This window comes from Motacilla alba, chromosome 4 (assembly GCF_015832195.1).
Source record: "Motacilla alba alba isolate MOTALB_02 chromosome 4, Motacilla_alba_V1.0_pri, whole genome shotgun sequence".
NCBI classification, from domain to species: Eukaryota; Metazoa; Chordata; class Aves; order Passeriformes; family Motacillidae; genus Motacilla; species Motacilla alba.
In genome coordinates, this window is record NC_052019.1 from 46,350,915 (window position 1) to 46,368,747 (window position 17,833).

General features: G+C 37.9%; 1 protein-coding gene across 6 annotated transcripts in view; it reads left to right on the forward strand.

Moving 5' to 3' along the window:
- The window catches only part of COL25A1 (collagen type XXV alpha 1 chain), a 298,274-nt gene that overhangs the window by 177,486 nt on the left and 102,955 nt on the right, over positions 1 to 17,833 (forward strand). For all 6 annotated transcript variants that reach the window (XM_038136317.1, XM_038136318.1, XM_038136316.1 and 3 more), the window contains one exon: positions 929 to 946. In XM_038136317.1, coding sequence (XP_037992245.1) covers positions 929 to 946 — 18 coding nt within the window. The remainder of the gene's footprint in view (positions 1 to 928; positions 947 to 17,833) is intronic.

Here is a 17,833-nt window from a genome sequence, read left to right on the forward strand (position 1 = left end):
GAATTCTCTCTAAAGAGAAATATGTAATTATTTTTCTCTGCCTTACAGTGTGAGCTGATTGTCTGGGTCACGTTGGTTATAGTCACAGCTACTGTGCTGTTTACTAAAATAGTTCTGCTTCATGCAAGTAATTTCTGTTAAGGGCACTAAAATAATTCATGACTTTCATTGGCTTTTCTGGTCTAGGGAAATCAGGGATAGGAATTCTACTCTGTAAGGGCTTGTAGCAAGAAAAAATACAGTTCCTCAGTGTGCAAAGGGTGCTTCTCCACTTGTCCAGGAATGATCTAAAGGGGATGTTGATAAATAAGAGAGAGGAAATATATCAGCTGTCTTCTTGGATTGACTGACAAAAGCTCATCTCAGACCTTCCACAACTGCTGGTTTAAATAGTGGTTTATACTTGCTTAAAACAGTAGTGCCTGTAGCAATGGCAAAAAGACTACTGTTTGTCCTCAAACTCTCCGGTTTTGAGACTTTGTTCATTCAACAAGCAGTAGTAGTAAATAATTAGCATCTCCTTGAAGTATGGAGGGGGAGCCACAATAAAGAAATGAAAGAGCAAAAAACCTATAATACCTGCTTTGAATCAGCTCAGCACCTTTGGCTTCTTTCTCACTTGAGAACTGTCAATGAAGTCCTCCTGTCATTTCCAAATTGTTAATAATACTTAAAATAAGAAGTTTCACAAATGCAGTTTTGATATGTTATTGTAATTTATTTCTAGAATCAGTTAGTTGCAAGAAAGTTCATTAGTTTGAATTAAAACACTCAATTTCAATATCAAATTAAGAGTCCAAAATCTGACTTCAATGCAGTCACTGTATATTTTGTTAGCTCCTTATTAGAGAGCACTATTCTCTACTATTTAAGGAGTTCATCCTTGTCACAACTTTCCATAATCTTTTGTTTTTCTTTTTTTTTTCAGGGTCAGCCTGGTCCTCAAGTAAGTGCATCTTATTTTCTTACATAAGTAACAGTTAAATACAGTGCACACTGAGCTCAGGCTGTCTACAAAGTATTTACTATATTTTTTGATCCTACTGTAGTAAGATAGAAACTGATAACCATTGCATAATTCTGTAAGAAAAATATTTCCCAAGAGAGAAATGTGCCCCCCACATATGGTTAAGTTCCCTCAGCTGTCTGACCAGATGGTGGGGTTAACAACATAATACTGAATAGAGCAAATCTCCTAACTATGGCTTGAAACTTTGCCACCAAACTTTAAAGCAAGATAAAATAACTTAGCAAATGTGTAGCAAATGTAATACTTCAACTGCTTATTAATCACATGCTAATAATGTTGCTGTAATCCAGGCAGCCCTCAGTTATTTTAAATATTGCACTGCTTGCTGTTTTGATTAATTAGATACACTGCTTTGAATTAGTTCTGCTTTATTTAAGAATAGTAGAACTTTGTCTTGTGAGCTGTAATTGAAGACATGGAAATCTAGGGACCTAACTTCAGTTCTAAGGAAGAAATAGATCAGCAGAAATGAAACATTACATGTTGCAAAATGAAATGTGAATTATTTGAGTGCTATAAAAATATGGAAGAGCAAGGAAATATGAAAAACAAATAAATTACCAAGCCAACACCAATGCCATACTTAGTGAAATCAGTTGAGAAACTCGGGCTTTTTGTATGCTCCATATGCTTTGTGGGAAGTAAGCTTTGGTCTGTGGAACTGTCTTAGCACAATTTAGTTGCCCAAACCAGGATTTCTATGAGGGCTTTTTATATTTCAGAATCATAATTAAAAGTTAGAGCTTTACCACCATATTGACTGGCAATTTTTTAAGTTAAGAGTTTCATTATGAAACACTAGCATTTAAGTTAAGAGTTTGAGACACTAGCATTTATTTTAGAGTTTTCAGTTTCTAAACATCATTTTCTGTTGAAAGACTGATTGATTTACAAACCCTCAAACCACTTGGCCTGAATGCACAGTATCCTTGCAGTGCCAGGCTCCATTTAACAGAACTGTGTGAGAAATCCATATGATACTGGAGATGACCACTGCCCATGGCACTTATATTTCACAATAGGCTCTTGATGTATGGACTATGCAGAAAGACATCTTCAGCCTCTGTGCTGTTGGGGGTTGATGAAGAGAGAGATTGTAATTCTGTGTGGCACTGTAGCTCTGAACAAGCTCTGTTGAGGACCTGAGGCTGATTCTTGAGCCTGTGGGCTGCCCTCTAGTTGATGTTAACTTGTGCTGCCACCCGTGTCCTTTCCTTCTGGGTTTGGACCCCCACCTCCCACATTTCAGTTGCTTAGAGAGTGTCTCTTGCCTAATGCTTGTAAACAGCTGCTCAGTCTGTGGAGCTCATATCTCTGCTTGAAATGCCCTGGGATAGCTGTAGGCAAGGAACCACCATGGAGATGGCAGCGTTCAGTGCTGTTTCAAGGGCAGAAAGGCAGAGAAATCTCATCGGGGGTGTAAGAGAAGGGAGTTGTAAACCAAAGAAAAAGCCCTCTAAAAATGTTCCGCATATTGTTTTGAGAGACAATTCTTACATGTTAACTTCAGTAATTCCTCCCAGTGGAAATGCTCGCCTCTGGGTCATCACTGTTGTCCTCAGCAAACACGTAGCATTATTCTTAATAATGCCTTTTCCTCCTTTTCAGCTCAAGATGCTCTTACTGTGTCAGGAGGATATGTGTGTACTCAGTCATTTCGACTGGCTGATTGAGTCCAGGAATAATTCTGTTTGGAGCACTGGCGGGGAAGACATAAGGGCATGAAACAGTCGTGTTCAGCTTTACATTAAGATGCCTAAACCCAGGAGCTTGTGTTGTGTAGGTGTTGACCTACAAGGTGTCTAAGCACTCCTGGCAGTCAGTGAAGGTTAAGTCAATACTCAGTGCACCTAGAAACCTGTTCAGCTCATGGCAAACTCCTTGGGCTCAGTTACATGGGCTGCATTCAGGCGTTTGTTGCTGTGTGAATTGATGCAGCGTCTCTGGCCTCAGCCACTGGCTGGTTTATGTACACGGGCTGGAGTCTGTGTTGGGCTGTGGTTGGAGCTGTCAGTCACAGGCAGCTGTCTTGGATACCTAGGGGATCTCTCACATGACACTAGCTGTGCACATTCGTGCCTCCTAATTCCAGATTCTGACTGTAGGCAGATACTGAATTAGATAACCCTTCTGCTGAATTGCTTTCTTGCCAGTGTTGACATCTGCGAGTCTCAGGCAACTACATGGAGGCTGTACATTTAGAAGTTTATCCCCTTAAACTGAAACTCAGATCCAAATAACTTGGTGAAACAGCATTTTTTAAATACTAAAAATGGAGTTTTTTAAATATTGGAAGCTGTGGTTGAAAATCTCAAGACCTTTAAAAATCAAAAATATCCACAGAAAATGCATTTCGTTCCCAAACAGATAAAATAAATCAGAACCCCGTGGCATGTCATTAAGTAATGCAGAATTTCCAGCCTGTTATGATTGTCAGCAATATCCCTGGTCTTAACTGCATCCGTGAGAAACTCAAAATTTTAAAGCATTGATCAGTTTGGTTACTAACTAAAGTCTTCCTGGCTTCAAAGAACAAAATTATTACACTGATTGGAGAAGCACTTAGAAAATTTCTGGTGAAGAAACTTTCTCCTAGCCATGCAAGTCTATGCTAAGGCCAGGGATAGTTTCTAATCATTTCTATACTTGCTGTTTTATTAACCCGTGTTCTTTTTCACTATATTTTTATAAAGTACACACAATATTCACCTACCACACACCTAATTACTGGGCACATCCTCCTATCATTTTAATTTTGTTACTGCTTATTTTCTTCAAGATAAAGATAATTTTTCAAAACATAATTCTGCTTCACATTTTCCCATTTTGGGTAACAACAAGCTTTATTACAACTTACAGGCACCTTTTTTTAAAATTCTTCCAGAAAAAGCTTATGGTTTTGTTGCATCTCTGAAAAGTAAAGACCATGATAAAAACCAAAAGAATTTCTAGCCTAATCTTTAAAAAAATCAGCTATCTTCTTATGATTTTGGTTTTCTGTTAAAAAGAAAGCTACTTTAAATAGCATGTAAGCTGTGTTCTTCTTTAGAAGAGCAAGTAATAAAATCTTTAATATTTTTGCAGAAATTAAATTCTGACTCTTGAGTGACCCAAAAAAATCTTCTTTTTCTTATCTGGAATATAAATTTGTATTTAGATTAGCTTGAACCAGAAAGGGTTCTTCTCCCAGTAAATCTATACAACCAAATTCTGCCCATACTTTCTCTTTTTCAAATAATGGAAGTATTCCTGCTAGTCAGAGAACACAGTTAAGCTTCTAGTCTAATGTTAATTCCGTAAGAAATGTACTATGTGGATAAAGAGAGAAGGCTGCCTATTTTAAACTTTTTTTTTGTTGTTTAGAGGTAAGGTTCATGTAAATACTAGAAGCCATGCTTTTAATACCGTGGTGAAGGAAGACAAAACAATCCTTTAAAAAAGTCTTGCTGAACTAAAACTATTAAAGACTGTAAGTGTGGGGTTAGGGTGGTGTTTTGGTGTGACTTGGTCTCAGCCAGCCTGCTGTTTCCTTCTTTGGGGCAATATCCTCTCCCTGGCCCATCTCTAGCTCAACATACTTTGTCTCTCATGTCAGCATACATGAGCTGTCTCTGTGTGGGACTTTGACATACAGCAGCCTCACAGATGCTTCTCCTTTCTCTTTGGCAGCTGTCCAATTCTGCATTCAAAATGTACAAAGTGTTAATGATTGGTATTTGTTTTCATGAGATTCTTGTTTTCCTTTGTGTGGCACGTCCATGGATGGGATGTTGTAACAGCCTGAAATTTCCCAGTGCCTGGTGCATGATAAAGGTTTCCATAGTGATTGCAGTGGCAAATGTACGTGTGTCTTTTTTTTCACCACCAAGCATCAGGGTATGTGACTGGAGTATTTTTAATTTCTGATGACAGAGATTCTGATTCATGGTTAAACTGGCTGTTACTGGCTTGTGCTGTCAACGGTGCTGGTGGGAACCATTTTAACTTTTAGTTTTCTGGTTTTTGTCAAAGGACAGAGAAACACAGCAGGTCACAGGCCCTAGTTTTGGGTGGGTTTGGAAGGCAGCAGTCCAGGGAAGATATTTATCACTTCCTAGAGAGCATTGTGATGGTAGGGGGACTCCTAGATCTTAGAAAAGAGTATCTGACAGTAGGAAGGATGGAAAAAGGGGTGTATAAACAGATGTGTTTTAATTCCTGTTGAATTTCAGTTTTGGTAGCTTTGGATAGCCATCTGCATTCCACAACCTGTTAAATATTGCTCTCAGTGCATGCCATTCAGTAGTGAGGCAGTTGATAACATCAAGTGATCGTGTGTGTTTTTATGACTTTTTAAGCTACGGGCAAGGTACATAATGTCCTATTGATCAGTGCTGCACAGTAGTCTGTACCTGTCAGATTGTTAGATGTTTCTTTTGTTCTGATCACCATAAATTGAGGTGTGAACTCCACATTCTATTTTTTTCTAGCAGTTTCCTCTCATGAATGCCTCAAGACTCTTCACTTGCATGGAGAGTGGGGAAGGAGGCAAGAAATACACTTAGGAAGGGAAAAATCAGCTGGATACTGGAGCAATAGTTCACTTTCAGATACACAGTGCAGTAAAGTTACCGCTCCTGGGAGAATCCCAGTGATTGTACCCAGGCCATCAGCTGTTCTCAGTGTGGACAATGATCTTGTGGGGTATTTCTCTTAGAAACTCATACCCAAGGCTCCTTTTTAAACTTCTGAAGAATTGTATTACTCAGATTGAATATACAAATGCTGGTCTGCTTTTGAGTTACAAGTTGCAGGTCAGATTTTGCTGTCAAACTTCAACAATTAATTTATTAACATTAGGTAGTAGACTTGTAACAGTCTTTTTCTTACTTTATTTGTACAAACAGCAAAAATAAATCCTTGATGCCTTTGCTGCTAAAAACAATTTACTGTAAATTATGAGATCAGAAATTAATCTGAGGGCATCACATAAATAAACAATCTTGTACTGTTTCATATGTGTTTAAGCAGGCAGAGCTTGAGTTTAGTTGCCATTCTCCTTTCTTAAATGGTAATAGCATTTGTGAACACCATTGAAATTGTGAGCCCTTTTTAGGAAACAGCCCATATTGATTTGTGAACAAGAAGAAACAAATGCCATTTTCATGGCTTTTCATTTTATGTTAGTTGCTAAAAGGAACCACATCAGATAATGTTACGAGGAGAAATCATGCTCAAAACTTCATTTACTGTATACAAAAGTGTTTATGACACAAAAGAACCCAGAAATGTGTCTTCTCAGAAGGAGATTGTGCATTTAATTTTTTTAAAGTATGATGCTTTCTCAGCTTCATGTGTAATAAAATAGAAGTTAATTTTGTTAAAAGGCATTGATAACAACAATGAGCACTTTCAAATATAAAACGCTTCAGTTTCCCCTGGTAGACTTATGCACATGTGTAAACCAGAAGAGCTGTGAATATTAAATGGTTTTCTTGGCTAAGCAGACAGTACTAGTGCAAGTAAGAGGATTCTTTGTTTTGTAAAGAAGAGAGCACAGAATTGGAGCTTTAGGGGAAAATTGTTCCGAACTATCTGTTATACCAACACTAAGGAAGCACCACACATAATTTGAAAAGGCAGAGGAGAATAAAAGTTCCAAGCATCAACAAACAAAATTCTTTTAAAATTAGATACTATGCTCTGCTTTCAACATATTTTTTACTTGGCTTTTCCCACCCTTTTATCAGGAATTGCAAAGGAGCCTCTAATGGCAGATTGATGACTTCCCTACAGTACCCTGCTAAGTGAGCTTAGTTGGGGATAATTAGACTTTTCAGAGCTCTGCTCATCAGGCTCTGTCAGACACCAGGAGGAGGCCAGAGTCCTACCCCAGCTGTGCTACTGTGTTCTTTTACTTACTCTGATAGGCAAGCTTTTGAGTTACAATTTCGGTAACTGTCTGGTGCTGAAATGGCAAGATGTTCAGATGTTCCACAGCATTTGCTGGAACAGATAATTTGTTTCTTATTTTCTTGCTTGATTCAGAAAGTATCAGACTTGAATTCTGTTAATTTTACAATTACCAATTCAGTCTAGGTTTTGATTTTCTACAAACAGCAAAAGAAGAATATTAATTGTACAAAATTCTGTGGAAAGGACTCCTCGTGCAACATAATTATCAGCTCTGGATGTGCTTGTAAAATAAATTCTGCTCCTATGAAGGTGGCTTCTTTTACTGAATTGGAAGATCTTCTTTGGGAGTAGCTTATGCAAAAGATAAAGAAAGCTTGGAAGATGGGCTTAGAAAACAGTTTGATGCAAAATTTTTAGAAGTTGATCTCCTCATTTCATAGTTCACATAGCAACAATTTATGACTGTTAGTCTGAAAAAACAAGCCCTAAAATTAGACAATACATAAAACTAATATTTAAAACTCTTAAAGAAAATATGCATTTTCTTACATCCTACAAATAGAAAGAAAATAGCTTTCTATTTGTAGGCTGTTACCAACTTTTCTTCATGGTGGCATCATTAATTGTTTTTAAGAATTGGGTTTTTTTCATAAAATAAATATGAAGATCTGATTCACTGATTACATATGCCAGTATAAATGTGGTGGGGAATCACACATTAGCATTCCATCTATTCGTCTAGAAGTTCCAGCTGTCACCAGGGCATAGTAGATCTTCTAACAGAAAGTGAGAAACTGTGAAGCAAAAATTACTTGCAAGCCTTAATTTGGTAAAGCTTTGCTTAGCTTAACAGAGTACATATGAGTACAAAAAAGCAATTGCAAACTTAGTATTGTGGTTCCATTATGACATTACAAAAGGTTGTCAAAATATAATTAAGGACTCTGAAATATTTCTTGCATTCCTAAATAATTTCTTTATCAAATGACCTTCATATTTTCTTCCTCTTATTCTACATATGGCAGAAATACACTCATCTCTTCTGTGTTCTATTAGGGATTATGTCAAAGCAACATACTGAACTGTGTTCAGGAATATTATGTAGTATTTTACTATCCTGATGCACATGTTTTTAATTTGATATTAAACTCATGCTGGCTTATTGTTTTTAGTGATCTTCATGCTGTATTTTAGCTTTGAAATCCAGTTCAATTTGTTGCAGATCCCAGTAGTTTCACTAGCTTTAATAAAATAAAAAAAATAGGAGTTATAAAAATGTGCATTTCATCAAGTTTATTGTGACTTGAAGATAATGCCGTGATGTCTAAGACATTAGTCTTCTACAAGGTTTTCAAAATATCAGAGTTCCTTTGAAAGCCATTATAATTTCAGAGGCTGGTGATGCTTTGTGCTAGATGCTTGAATGCCCTGTAAACGTGAGCAGACCTGGGAGATTTGGATCTCAGGCTGGTAGAGGAAATCTTCAAAATTTATATTTCCCTTTTTAAAGTGACACTCCTGTGAACTAAAATTTTACTTGAAGCAAATTGATGGGTTAGTAGAAATGCTTTAGGTTTTTTTATAATGGATTGGTACTGGCAATAAGAACTGTGCTGATATGTTACTCTTTCCTGTAAGTATGGGTCAAGTTTCAAGAAGGAAGAAAAAGGCAGAAAATGCAGCAGTTACTTTCACTGGAGTATTTTGTGTATTGCCAGTAACGTGACTAATGAGCACGGCATGGAAGTGTCCATTCTGTCTGTGGGCTTTGATCCAGATTGCAAATTTCAAAAATGCTTTGTCTGTCCCTATAACACTGTAGGATTTCCTAATATAGTTTTTTTTACTGAGATCCATCAGTAATATTCAAGAGCTGTGAGCTGCTGAGAAACATGTAAGAGAATCACGTATTTTCAGAAATACAATCCAGTTATATTGCCCAGTATGTCTGCCAGTGATCATTTGCCAAAAAGAATGAATATCCATTTAAGTATAAATATACATATGTGTTTAATTTCCCCTGAAGATGTTCTGAATTTTGTAGTCCATACTCTTAGTCTTCAGGAGAAAACAGTTTTGTTTTTAATAAACTTTATGCTGTCTTAAATTGCTTCCTGTATAAAGATGTTTCCAGCCTTATAGGTTACAAGAATATATTCAGTCATCTCACTTTTACATATGTCTGCATATAAAAGTATGTGTATGTTTGGAGTGGATATAAAAATTCATCTGCATTTATCTGGTGTTCCATCTGAAACTTCACAAATCTGAACAGTTCTCAAAATAGCTCTGTGAAATACATCATTGTAGCTTTCCCCTTTGCAGATAAAGGAGTTGGTGAGGATAAATGAAAGATTTGGTTCTTGTGCTGATATTTGTTTATCTTATTGTAACATATATAGTATTTTATATGCTTTTTTGTGCTTTTCTTTCTGTACACTATTTGACGTTAAATAAATTAATTTGACTATGGCTTGACACATCCCCATCAAGACTAGAGTTGTAACTTAGATTGTCAAGCTTTGCCTCTTTTAGCAATGCCTTGTACCTGGAATAGTTCAGAAACATTTGCAGTAACCTAATACTTGCAGGTCACTTCAGGTGTGTTTGTGCAGTGTAGTTTTTATCATTACGTTTGTCAGACAGTTCTTGTGAAAAGGCTTTTTTGGGTACCAATGGAGCCTATGCACGAGAACAATTTAAGGAACTACAGAACTTGCAAGGGGTCATAGGAGAGAAAGAGAAATAAGATTCTTGGAGGAATGTATGGTATTTTGCTGAAATAGATTCTTCCCAAGCAGGAGCATATGCTGAAGTTTAAAAAGTTACCTACTTTATGAAATAATCCATTGCTCTTAATCTGTGGATGTCTCAGAGGCCTTTTTACCCCAGGGCTATTTTTTACGTGGCTGTGGCTTTATACTACTATTTTACTGCCATTTTCTTTTAACCATTCATGATTTAAGTAATCTAACACATATCTTTCACAGTAGCATTTTATAGTAGCATTTGCAGACAATACTAAAAGAATATCTCAATCTTTCTCTGACATTCTACTACCCTGAATGAGAAAATATCTCCTGCACTGAATAGCAACATTTGGAAAAGAAAAAACAGTGTATTGACAGTGTGCCTTGCTTTTGAAATACTGAGTGAAACTCAGAGCATTGCTGCTGGAACTGGTGTGGAGTCACCACATTAAATGGAAGAGTGGAATTGGCTTTTCCTATTTCAAAGTCTGTGTTAAAATCCTCTTGCTGAAAATAGGTTTAGTGTTAAAAATATAGCAAATACATGTTGTCTGCAAAACCTTGTTCAGTTGTGAGCTGTGTAGATTTGCTTGTTTACACAAGTTCAGCTTTTATTACTTTATAAATTTGCCTTGATATGATAGCAGGTACAGGCCAAAATTCTTCCAAAACTCACCTGGTTTTGAAACCAGTCCTTCTTTCAAATAGATGAACAGAGAGGGGTTTTTGGAATTTCAATCTTCTGTTTCTGTGTAGTTACTACTTTTTTTGTAGAGCTGGACCGTGTGCAGCATCTGTTAATGAAGTACATAAATCTCCTAGACTCAACTGCTGGTCAAAGGAGGATCTGCCTGGTAGATACTTGATGCTGTTTCAGTTTCATCACAGAGTAGTAATGCAGACAGCAAAGTTGAAATATCTGAAATGCTAGGGAGCTTGGAAGATGTATTTCAATGACCATAGGTACCTCTCCTGTAGTGGCAGTCTCTATTCAGAGCAATCTCTGTTGCTCTGAAACTCCCCTCTTCCCTTGCTTTCATCTTTTGTCTGTTTGCTTCAAAATATCTGAAGTTCAGCCTGCCATCCTCATTGAAAAGGTTCTTGCAAAGGGCACTGTCATTTCACCTGAATTATCTACCAGGCTAGTAAAAAATCAGGGAAACACCAGAGGTGTTTGTATTGCAAAAGCCACCATCCAAGTTTTAGGGTAAAAATAGCTGAAACATTGAAATGTGAGCTACTGTTTCTGAAAATAAAAGAAGTTGTTAACTCCCACTGAGGAGCTTTTTTCTTACTAAACTTCTAGGAATAAATGAGAGAACTGGCCTATTGATAAAAATCTACCAAAGGGAAGATTTTTATAAAAAAGAAATATTTTCTTAATTGTCAAGTTGAAGTGGCTCCTGCTTATTGCAGGGTGGGGGTGGACTAAATGACCTTTAAACCCTTCCAACCCAAACTGTTTGGTGATTCTAAGGTAGCATGTGATACTTCTTCAAGTCTCAGGTGGACATCTAATGAGACAGGCATTTGCTGGAGGATGGGTGGAAGAATAGGAAACCTCAACCAGTCTGTGTCAAAAATTTCTCATTTCTGAAATTTTTTATAAACCAAATATTGAACACTGAAGCTTATCCTATGTTGCAATTAAAATATTGTTAAAAATCATAGATTGAACTCAAAAAAATCCTGAGACTGCAAATATAATAGTAGTTATAATAGAAAAAAGCTTCCCATTCAGTCTGCTTTCTGAATTTTGGTTCTGTCGGGTCCAATTCAGTTGTGTTTTATTATGTTGTCCTGCAAATCTGAGATCCAGCCAAAACTTTTTGTGTTTCTGTGATTTTGAAGTAACAAAGATTGTGTTTGTATCTTCCTCACAATCTTCTTCCTGTGTTTGAAATCAGAAGCTCTGGTTGTTTTTTTAATAACATGATAGATACAGCATATCTTAGGTCAGCAAATATTAGGTTTTTTCATCTGTACTTTTATGTCCTGTTTTTCCGGTTTACAAGAATGGCATTTCCTTCGTGGTGTGGATTTTTTTGGTTGTTTTTTGGTTTTTTTTATGGTATTGCATCAAATCTCTAACATTGTTAGTGAATTTCTGCTTATCTGACAAGTAGGAGAACAGGAAGGTGCATTGTGGACAAGGCAATGAGGGCTAAGATTCAGGAAATACATGTATTACAGTGCATTGAGCAGTAAGTGAAAGTCAAAGTGAAAGGCTTTTGACTTTACCAGAACCATTTTCTTTTCTTTAAGAATGTGCCAGTTTTTTCTACCACCATATAATTGGTCTTACTGTCACATACAGTAGCTACTTGACTCACAAGAAACTTAGCAGATCCAAATCATAATGTTTAGTGAAATTAATTTGTGGAAATAGTAAAGCTGATCCTTGTTTTTTCATGTTCAGGCAATGGGTACAAAGTCACATGCTCTGTGTACCATAGTATCTTTGTTGGGCTGTTTGTGCTGTTTTGTAGGCTTTCAAAGAAAAATGTTGTATTTTTCTTTGAAGGAAGGGAAGGGGGAGGAGAAGATGACAGTCTTAGTGATTAATCAAAGAAAGAAAGAATGTCAGAGAAAGGAAGAGGAGATCCCCTTTAGCAGATTTTTGCTTGGGACACTGGGCCTTGTGGTTTTTCCTGGGTACTGGATTCGTTCTGCAGCTTCTAATGTGAGCTCCTGGTTTTTGTGAGCAGCATTATAAGTTTCAAAATAAGCACCCCATCCCAACCTCAGAGAGCACTGCATGAGAAATGAGTATCTAAATGTATGTCTAAATGGTTTATTGACACATTTTGGGTAGACTATGTTCTCCTGCCTATAGTTTATAAACTTGTCTGATTTATATATGGCTATAAATCACTGACTTTTGAATACAGTTGTATGAATTTACAGCAGGAGTCATTTATAATTTGCTTGTTGTGAATGTTAACGGAGCTGTTTATCTAGATTGCGATATAAATCAGTTTTATGTTTCTCAGCTTAAATCATTTACATAATTTTGTTTAAGGCAGTCACTCTTATCGTGTCAAAAATTCAGGTTTCTTTTTCTCTGCCTTAGGATTTTTAACAAAAACTTTAGAATATAAGGGGAGAAAATGAGATCTTATAAAGAGTCTTTTGAGATGTGGTTGGTTGAAGTTTTCACTGTAAGTCAGTCATGTTATAGGAGGAGAATAAAACGTAAAAAAGAAGGCACTTCAACAGTAGAAACTGTTCAGATTCACTGAAAATTCTTCTGAGTACTTGTAAAATTGTTGCAAGGTGAAATGTTGGCATTGTAAACTAGCATATGTAAACACTGGCTGAAAACATGGCCAAGCTGAGCAGTTGCCAAAACCACATTGCCTCAGTAGTTCAGGGTTTGCATAGTGAACAGAAGACTGAAATGGGTGTAGGAACTTCGGAATAGTTACGAAACACAGCGATGTTTCATAATGCTCTGTGTAACCTCCTGTGATTCAGTGTATCTGATCCTAATATTTTGCAGCAATTACAAGATAGGCTGGGGACTGTTGTTCCAGTCACATTCTTGTAATTTACTGAAGTCATGAGTTGAGTTTCAAAGAAAGAAAGTTCAGCTTTTGTATCTGATTATTTTGTTGTTACATGCGAAAGCCACCTTTTACCCTTAAAGTAATCTGCAATATTGAATTAACCCAGGCAATGTATGGCATGCTGTTTAGTTGTGAAAACATAATTAAGCTAAGCTAGCAAATTGATTCCCTTTTTGGATTTGTCTGGGTGACATTGGAGTAGCTGGTTCACATTTCTGTTCATTTCTGCAAGGCTGCTGTTGCCTTAGGCTGCCAGTCACACTGCGGGTGCTGGTAGGGATGACTGCACTGTACACCACTCAATCCCCCAAATGAAAATGAAGGCTGAACCTTGCAAACTACATTCAGTCCTCCAGCTGCCAGCTTGCCTTACCCCGTGGCTGTTGTGGTAGGAAAGCAGTGACTGTGTTTGAAAGGTTTTATCACCTGTGTCTTCCGTGATAGCTTCTGTCTGATGGGAACTGTCAGGTTTGGCGTGTCGTGTTCCTTAGGAGCTGTAAGGGTGGATGATCCCAATGGGAGCTGGGACTGTCACAGTCCAACTGATTACGTTGGTTGGTTGGTTGGCTGTCACCAGCTTGTGCTGGGGACTGGCTAGTCCTTTTTACAGAGGCATCATATGGGCTGTCTAACAGTCAGGAAAAATCTGCACTCCTATCTACTGGCTGTGGAGCTTTTTACAGAACCTTCAACGTTGCTTTGTACTCTGTGCTAAGAATCCCTTACTGTTTTCAGTCCCATCAATGCTTGGAGCCTTTTGGGTGAGTTTGCAGCAGAACTTCCTGTATTATGGCTAAAGGCAGATCTGTAGCAATAGGTATGTGGAGAGAATGTATCTGTAAGAGAATTTTGATAATTATGAATGTTTGTAAAACAAATATAAGTCAGCCACTGGCTTTTTAAGAGGTCTCTGGATGTAACTTTTGCAAAACTATATAGGTGGCAATGGTCTTAAGGGTGGAATTCAAAATTAGTCTCTTTCAGGGAAAGAAAATTACATTTCATCTGTGTGGAAAAAATCATGCTGATCACACTCTGTTAATTATAAGGGAATGTTGCTTGATGAAGACTGCAAGGATCTCACTCCAGTTTTGTAGTATTGCATTCTCTTGTCTTTCTGTTCCTGTACACATATTTATAATAATGTAAAATTTCATCAGAGTGTGGAAATGGGATTTTGATGGCAAAAAAAACCAAAAAAACAGGGGGTCACCTGTCAGCAATCCTGAATATAGCTGGTTTTTGGATTTGACCCTGATTTCAGCTCTGTTCTTAGCTGGCAGGTGCCTGGAGGCCTTTCAGTCTGCTGTAGGAGACCTTGTTTTAAAAACAGTAGTATTTTTTGCCTAATTATGAATGCAGATTTTGCATGTGTTTGAGATTTACAAGGCCTTGCTTATGTGAAACAGGCTATAAACTCTGCTTGGAAATGTATAGTAGTCTGGAGTAGATAATTACACTTTGAGAAAAGAGCCTCTGTTTCCAGTGAAAACACTGTGAAGTTATTTCAGAAATGCTCTGACCTCAGACGTTTCATATAACTTACACAAAATGCTTTCACATTTGTTCGGCAGCTCGTGGCTTGATCTCTGCCATCTCATAAACGAAAGCACAGAAGTCTCCCTGGGAAAAAAAGCAGCAAGTCCATGCTGTGGCCTACACAACTAGTGTTATTTTACTCACTCTGTGCTTTGTGTCTGTACCCTTAAACAGAAGAAACCTTGCCCTCCTTTAAATAAATCTGTCTCCTAATTACACCCCACCCCCACAAACCCAACTTTCCGTCAGATTTTTTCTTCCTCCCTGCCTCCACTCATTGTACACGCACTAATAAACTCTGCAGTAAAAACCTTGGGAGAATTTCTCAGCACAAATGGAAAGAAGATGTCAAAGGCTGAGGATAGGAATTTTCTGTTTAAAGTTGCAAAAACAATAGAGGACAATTGAAACAGTGGGGGGAAGGCCAGAGATGGGTGAACAAGCCATGAAAGTATTCCATTAGTTTTTATTTTGATGAAAGCCCACTGGTTCTCTTCACTTGCATCCAAAAGAGCCATTTTTATTTTCATTTGTTTGTTTGTTTTTCAAGACTCTTGTGGAAAGCAAAAGCATTGCAAGTACAAGTGAAGAGACTTGTGAGAATGTTCACACCAGAAGTGCTTTTGTGGGCTTTTGAAAAGCTGTTTTTCACCCCTGCTACAATAAAATTGTCAGATGTTTATGAAGACTTCTATGAAAAATTTGTGTACTGGAAGGGTGACTTTTTAGAGATGACCATGTGTGCTGCTCAGGGAGAGAAAACACCAAGCAATAAAAACCAAAACAAGTTCTGATTATGATGTGCACAGACCGTTTTCAGAAAATCCTGCACAGAAAAAGGAGGAAAAAAAGAGATATGATTCAGTCTTATTAAAAAAGCATGTTTGGGTATAGGTTGTACTTTCAGAGATCTCTTAGCAGAGGAAAAATGCAGGGTAGAGGAGGGGGCCAGTTGTGCACTGGTGATGGCTGAACATAACTGCCAGCAGTCGTGCCAGGGAGACAGTGCAGTAGCCCTGCAGATCTGGTGGTTGAGCCCCTCATGTGAGCTCTAACTTGTTTCTCTTAGTCAGGCAGCTGATGTGATCTCTCCTGTTGTAGTTTCTACCAACAGGCAGAGCTGTGGCAAGCACGCTTCAGAAAGTTACGAGCCTAAACCGATCAGAAGCAGGGCCACTCTTGGGTGTAAGAGTGGCATTGAGCATCTAAATGAAGGCAGCAACAGCTCCCGCAAGACAACAACATCTGTTTATAGTCTCAGTTGTGTCACGTTACCTGTCATTTCATGCCTAAGGCCCAAGAAATAGGATTCAGACTGTAGCAGATAGGGGTCATGCTATTTGCACTTTGCAGCCAGTGAGATATTCTGAGCCAGTAATGGCTTGATGATTCAAAGAGGTGGAACACGTGAGCACAACCCTTTGCTCGTGCTTCACGTTCACTGTGGAGAAGGCAGCAACAGCCTGCACCTACTGATTTTAGTTCTTCCCATCCTGCAATTACTGTGTTACTTGGGAGTTCACAAATTCACAAGCTCAGTGGCATGTATGTGTAAGCTTTCAAGCAGACCTGCTCTACTGTAATGTCACGTTGCAGTACATATATGTGGAGGCTGTAGCTAAAAGTTGACAGTGCTGCGCTTAGTTTTCAGTATACGTTTATGTGAATTTGGAAAGGACAGTAGGGCTTAAAGCATTAAAAAAAATATATGGAGAGACCTCAAAGGTGCAGCCAGGTTGTATCTATTAATTAAGTTATTTTGTTTAATTTGTTTTTAAAGAGGCCAAGTGCTTTGCAGGGCAATTCAAAGTGGGCTGGGGTCATAGTTAATTGAGCAGAGTTTCCACTCAGCTGGTAGTGAGCACTGCCCTTCCTGAAGGAGACGTGGGGACATCAGGAGGCAGACTTGTTTCTGTGTCCTCTGCAGTAGACAGAAGAGATGGCAGGCCATGGAAGGAGAGGCATATGCTTTAATTCCTTTAATTCAGCAGCAGATGCTCTCCTCTGGCATGCATCAGAAGCCCTTAAAACTAAGCAGAAAATTGGCTACAACAGGGATTCTCAAAGACTTGCCTGTGGTTGATCACGTCTTTAATACACAGCAGACTGACCTCCATTCCATTGCATTTATGTGAACCACATGAATTTCTTACCAGTGTTGTTAGTGAGAATCTTTTCTTGTTCTGCATAAACCCTCAAAAACACACACGCACACACACACACACTGCTACACACTCTCTTTGTGTTATCACAGTGAAGCATGCTGGCTTGAATGGCTCCTTCTCTGTTTACAGCTGCTTTCATGTGTATCTCAGGTCCTTCTTTGTAATGAAACACCTGCATATCTTTCAGAAAGCTGGAGGTAGAGTCTGCACTGTGTAAGCAGACAGTTTTTTGCAGACTGATAGCATTTTTATTCACAAGATACTAACCTGAAAACCTAGTGGTTTAGAAACCTGCTGCTAGCTTTCTAGAAAGTGCTCAATAAAAATGGAATAGGAAAGGACTTCCTATTTGTGATTCTGTCACCTTACTGTTTGTTAGGTCGTGAGTAACAAAAAGTAATACTCCTGCAAAATCATACACAAAGTGCTCATTTTGCCTAAACAGTCTGCTTGAGACTAAACATCAGTATTGCCAAAGAAAGGAATGAAAACCCTACTTTTAGAATTTCAAATTCATTTTTCTTTGGCAATGTAATACAAGGAGGGTGCCAAAATACATGACAGATTTATATGTATTTGAATTTATTAAGTGCACTTGCAAAGAACTTTTACAGTCTAAGAAAACTGTTTTTTATCTGATAGGAGATAAACTATTGTCCCTAAGTGAAATCTGTAGATATTTTGCCATTTCAGGCATAGTTTTGCTTGTCTAAGTAGACTGATTCCACACACATTAGCAAAGTATTCAAGAAATAGCGTGCAGTTCCTATTATTAGTACAGTGAAGAAACCATCTCTGGAATAGCACTGGCATTTGGACTTACGAACTATAAGGAAATAAGTTATTGGGAAGAAATTGCAGATTGACACAGACTTGTTTCTTGCT